Source organism: Nannospalax galili, unplaced genomic scaffold, assembly GCF_000622305.1.
Source record: "Nannospalax galili isolate Female #2095 unplaced genomic scaffold, S.galili_v1.0 scaffold136, whole genome shotgun sequence".
NCBI lineage: Eukaryota > Metazoa > Chordata > Mammalia > Rodentia > Spalacidae > Nannospalax > Nannospalax galili.
Genome location: NW_008340872.1, coordinates 5,528,516 through 5,534,575, shown reverse-complemented (window position 1 = coordinate 5,534,575; position 6,060 = coordinate 5,528,516). Strand labels below are relative to the sequence as shown.

General features: G+C 43.6%; 1 protein-coding gene across 4 annotated transcripts in view; it reads right to left on the bottom strand.

The window, feature by feature from the left end:
- Positions 1-1,716: 1,716 nt before the first annotated feature.
- Tiam1 (T cell lymphoma invasion and metastasis 1) overlaps positions 1,717-6,060 on the bottom strand; it is a 425,562-nt gene continuing 421,218 nt past the window's right edge. For all 4 annotated transcript variants that reach the window (XM_017798903.2, XM_029564903.1, XM_008835990.3 and 1 more), the window contains one exon: positions 1,717-4,149. In XM_017798903.2, the coding sequence (XP_017654392.1) occupies positions 3,680-4,149 (470 nt within the window). In that variant the 3' untranslated portion in view covers positions 1,717-3,679. The remainder of the gene's footprint in view (positions 4,150-6,060) is intronic.

Genomic DNA, 6,060 nt, shown 5'->3' with positions numbered 1-6,060 from the left:
CTTCACCCCAAAACTTCTCCAGGATTGCCTCAACCTGCTCCCACTGGGAAAAGGGAGGAGAGAGGCAAAGAAACTTGGGAGCCCACCAACCATTTGTGGGGAGAAAAATACCCTGCATTTAACATATAGCCTTTGTCATCATTCCCTAAACAACACAGTCCAGTGACTATTTGGCATGTATGTTCTGCTGGGGGTTAGAAGCAAACTTAAGTTTATGGGAGGGTGTGTGCAGGTTTTAAGTAACTACCACATCATTTTATGTGACGATCTTGAGCATCCTGTTTCAGCCTACAGGGGTTCTGTGTATCAGATGTGTATTTTTGATTCTCCAAATCTAGACCAAGTTTCTCTTTAATATTTCTTTATTCTTGAGGATTTCATGCATGTATACATGAAATATGATCATCTACCTCCCAACTCCCCCTATATCCTGCCCAACATATCCCCTCCCAATTCCATGATTTTAATTTTTTTTAATAACCCACTAAGTCAAATTAGTGCTGCCTATATTAGACCAAGATGTTTTACTTTGGGGGGTTGGAGTGCAGTGGGGATAAAAGCTTGCTTTACCAAAACACAATAGCTACTTTAATGTTATTTTCCTTAGAGATAAGGCCTTAGTACATAGCTCCATCTAACATGGAAACCTATGATGTCCTGATTTGCTTCAAACTTGCAATCACCCTCCTGCCTCTGACTCTTGAGTGCCAAGATGGTAGGCATGTGCCACTACACCTGGCCGACGAGAGTTAATTTTAAAAAGACAGTTGTTATGGCTGGAGAGATGGCTCAGAGGTCAAGATCACTGGCTGCTCTGGCAAAGGACCTGGGTTTGGTTCCCAGCATCCATATGGCAGCTCACAACCATCCATAACTCCAATTCCAGGGGATCTGATGCCCCCTTCTGGCCTCCGTGGGTATTGAATGCATGTGGTGCACTTAAATGCACGTAGGCAAAACACTCATATAAAAATTAAATAACTAAGTTGGGTGAGGTGGCGCATGCCTTTAATCCCAGCACTTGGGAGGCAGAGGCAGGCGGATCTCTGTGAGTTCAAAGTCAGCCTGGTCTACATAGTGAGTTCCAGGACAGCTGGGGCTACAGGGAGACCCTGTCTCAAAAAGACCAATAAATAAATAAATAAATTTTTTAAAAACTTTTTAAAATATTGAAGAAAAAAGACAATTGTGGGCAAGATGGCTCAGGAGCTAAAGGTGCTCACCACCAAGCTTGGAGAACTGAGTGCAGTCTTTGGGACCCACATGATGGAAAGACAGCTGACTCCTGTGGATTGTCAGAGGTCTGGCCTCCACAGGTGTACCATGGCATGCATGTGCCCACCACATACACAGACAAAATAATAAATAAATGTAATTTTTAAAAAAGACAAGGGGGACTGGAGAGACGGCATGGTGAAGAGCAGTGGTTGCTCTTGCAGAAGACCCAGGTTCGATTCCCAGCACCCACGTAGCAGCTAACAACTGTCCGTAATTCCAGTCTCAGGGAATCTGATGCCCTCTTCTGACCTCTGAGGGCATTGCATGGCACAGGTGCACTTATACACATGCAGGCAATACATCCATACACATAAAATAAAAATAGTAAATACAGTATTTTAAAAAGACAAGGGCAGGTATTTTTTTCTTATGGACTTGCTCCCTCCTACAGTTAATCACCCTTACTCTGCTACCCAAAAAGGCACAGGGTCATCCAGGCACTTTTCCATAGTTTTATTGTTGGACAGGCATTTACAACGTTCCATTCATAGACCTAAAAACATAAAAATAGACCTTCTTTCAGCTTATAAAAGAAATATATAAGAACTTTTGACATAGACACATCATGACCTTATGTACAAGAGACAATGGCACCCTCTCTAAGCACCAAACTTTCCAGTATTTTCAATGGACACATTGCAGGGAGACCAGACAATGTAACTATTTGACACTTCTGCTTCTGTTTTCCATCCGGACACAGTCGACCCCGAGATGACATGGAACGATGCAGTGATACAAAGGGTATAGAAACCATTCTAAAGCTTTTTAAGAAAACCAGAAGATATAGCAAAAATTTAATAGAATAAAACTTTCAAAAGATCAAGCTCAAAGCCCTGGAAACCCGAGAAGGGGAGGGATAGAGGACGGGAGTGCGGGAAAGCAAGCGGGGCACAGAGCATGATGTTCTGAACTCTCTATTATCTGGAAATATAAAGTCCTAACTGATTCTTAAAAATATAATTCCTAAAGCTACTATAAAATTCAGGTCTTTAAAGTACCTACTGATGTATCAAACACCAAATAGATATTTTTTTTCCAAAAAGAAAGTTTTCATATTATTTAAATCCTTCTTAGGAAGTGGACATTGTGAAAGGGGGGGGGACCCAAAAGCTATAAACCTTTTTTAAAAAAATGAAAGTGCTATAACTTGTTTTGTTCATCCCAGTTGGACATCTGTTTAGAAGGTTACGTTCATTTGTATGTTTACCCTGTTTCATTGGTGTGAAGAAACTATTAAATGCAAGAGATGTTTTTGAAGAGGTTGTTTGGTTCTGAGGTTTGGTCATGAACTGTCAGGGAAGGGGTGGGTTATCTATGGATGAAGATGCAATTTTGATGGGAACAAATCAATGATCGCCATGGCAACCCCATGAGGAGGCTCCCCTTCCCTGTGGAATACACACACACACACACACACACACACACACACACTGCTCCATTTCCTGTTGTGTAATCCAACCAAACTCCCATCTCAAATATAGATTCAGACACTTTAAAAAAAGTTTATTCTTAGCATGAGTTTCCTGTTGGCCTTTTTGTGTATAAATATAAAGTCATCATGCCTTGCTCACTCTGCAAAAGGTTATAGGTTCATTTTCAGACTGAGTTACACCTAACACTGTAAAATTCTCATCTATTTGTACCCCTGCATCTCAGAAAAAAATACAAAAAAATAGTGCTGTTGTTTTTTTCTCTTTCTCTCTAAGTGATAAATTTGGACCTCTTTTTCAAGAGTTTGGCATCTTTATAATTCTCTGCAAAACTAGAGCTTCCAAACGCTGACATAGAATAAGACCAGCCATAGACTAAAACAGAAGAAAAAATTAAAATGAAAGGCTCATTGAACAGAAATGACCACCCTTTCCTCACACATTCTTAAAATACACAGATATTCTCAGACACTGAGGAGGGAAGGAGTCAGAACACTGCAAGCTGTACAGATGTTTCGGTTTGTCCGTTTCTGTGTTTGAAGGTCGATTTTCCCCAGCTAGGAGACTGGATTCAGAGAGGATGAGATGCATGGTCTTTGTGTGTGCTATCCTGTAAATCACCATATGGTACTCTCTTCAACTGCTGGGGCAGATTTTGCTTTCCAATACTATAGATTCACGGTTCTAATTCTTCAGGCCCTGGTGATGGGGAGAAAATAAATAAAGCCCTTGGTAATATACAGAAGATAGGACTCGGCTTATTTGGGATTCTGAACAATTCTCTCTGGTGTCGTTGTTAAGAATGATGGAAGGTGGGTGGCTACATGGCTTCAGACCCAAGTCAGCTGCCAAAACCTGTGTGCAAGAGTGCGACCTAAGGGGACATTCTCAAGGACAGCACAGGAAGGTGGGCAGAGTGAGGGTGGGACCAGCGTTTGTATCTACACACATTCTCTAAGGGTATGAGATAGTCAGATCTCAGTGTTCAGTTTCCTGGAGGGGGCAAAGTCTTCACGCCTAACCCAAATGACTTCCTCGCTTGGGCTCTCCAGGCCTCCATTGATGCCTGACAGGGCGGCTTGCTTCTTGAGCTGAGTCATGCGGGATGCATGACTATCAAGGGTTCTCCGGCCTCGCTCCTGCTGACTGATGGAGGCAGCTGGAAGCTGCTCTGGCAGGTCTCTGTCCACTGAGGCACCCTTCACGGACTCACAGAATTCATCATCGTCACTGAGGATGTCTGTCTCCTTGATGTCATCCTGCTCCTCATACTGAGCAAGATCAAACTGTTCCTCTACCCATCGGTCAGTGTCCCCGCCACCAGGGGGCTGCTGGGGTTCTTTCTCCGGGCTGCTGGCCGAGATGGCATCGGAATCAATGGTAAACCTGTTTCGAGCCAGTCGCCGCCTCCTCCTCCCAAGAGACTTGCTTGGGGCAGACACTGCACACACACACAAAAATATAAGAAATAAACCCCTACATGCTTTACCATGAGATGAAAACCTAGCAAGCAAAGAAAAGGAACACAAAAGCTAAATGATATGCATTCTGTGCCTTAATACCTCCAGGAACTTCAAGTCTAGACTTTACCAGTCTAGCCTGGTGTCTGCCTTGCCCAGATGTCCGATCTGAAGATGGTGGTGTAAGGACTGGTCTAAGAGCAAGGGGAGAGGGTATACAGCACAGGAGAGGTTGTAGGTGACGGGGAAAGTGGCTCAGCTCCTCCAAGTTGTACACCTGTGAGACAGGCAACACAGACTGCCCACTGCCCCCTCAAGCAGACCACTCATTGTGGGATTAGTGAATGCCCTCAACCTGACCATGTCCCATGGCACAGAGCTAAGAAGATCCCCCAAGGTTATCCCAGGGCTACGGAGCTAGAATCTGTGTCTTTAGTAAGCCTGTGAGATGCTTCTAGGGTTTGGCTGTCTCTGTAGACATAAGCAGTGTTTCAAGGAGCCTGGTCTGTGCTGTTGCTTTCTGGGAACTTGAACTTGACAGCTAGACAAAGGGTACCACATTCTTCTTGGAAGATTACATGTGAAAGAGCAGCTGTCAGAGACAGAGCTGCCAATCTACTTCCTGTCCCCTCTTGGACAGGAGCTGGGAGGCTTAGCAAACAGGAGCATTGGTCCCTCCTAGCTACATCCTGTGGACCAACCAGTTCTACAGTGCAATTAAAATGCCAGCACCTGAGTGGAATGAGAAATAAATAACAGATACCACTCGGGCACTGACGAACAAAGAGCGACAGGAAGTGACCGAAAGTTAAGAAAAACATAGTTTTGAATTTATTATACTACTACTGTCTAGAAAGCCAGGATGACTAAAAACAGGCAACAAATGATATCAGCAACCAAGTAAGGAAGAAATACTACACACACACACACACACACACACACACACACGCATGCACACATGCGCACATGCACACAGAATGACTAAAAACAAAGGATGCCACCAATCAAAAAGCAACACACACACACACACACACACACACACACACACAAATGGCGCTCATGGAAATGATACCACTTCTCCCTCAAGAGCAAAGTGGTTGTTGCATTGGAGACCCTGAGGTAAAATGCAACACAGGCTGTCCAGTGGAGAAGCGCCTCAACACCAGTTAGGAGCTGCTTTCCTGAAGTCAGGTCTTAAAAGCAGTTACACAACTTCAGAGCTGCTAGAGGGCACCTGCCATCACCATCCTGAGCCCTCCATCGTCTCCACATGTGGAACAAATGGACACCGCTCTTGTTCAAAGAGGGAAATAGAAACAAGTTCCAGGCAAAAATGAGGGGGGATTAGAAAGAAAAATGACTTCCCCATTGAAAGGAAACAAAAATTTCTTTCCAGTTTAACTTAACCTCACTGCAATAAAGCCTGGCTTTCTCTAATTGCCATATTTGAATGATCCCAATTCGATATTGGCCTATAGGCATGATCTCCATGCTCAAATATTTAGATGTAAAGTGTGCTCATGTCTGCATCTTTGAAATGTGTCACGAGAAAATGGAACTGATGAGTAGCCGTGAAAATACCAGATATTAACTACACAGATGGTAGGTATGACCTGTATCAGCTGCTCCATGAGTCTGAAAATTTTCATAAGAAAATGGTAGAATAAGAAAAAATTTAACTCAGTCGCTGGCTAAAGTATTGAAACTAAGGATGGAGGTGGGGCATTTGTCTTTTTCTCATCCACACAACACACCTGGGCAGTCAAGACAATGTAGCATGAATCCTGATTGCCTACCCTTTAAGAAAAGGACACTTAATGCCCAGTGGGTCCCTCCCAGGCTCAGAAAGACAGTCTTTGACATCAGTGTCTCCAGTGGTCATGTTAAGCTAG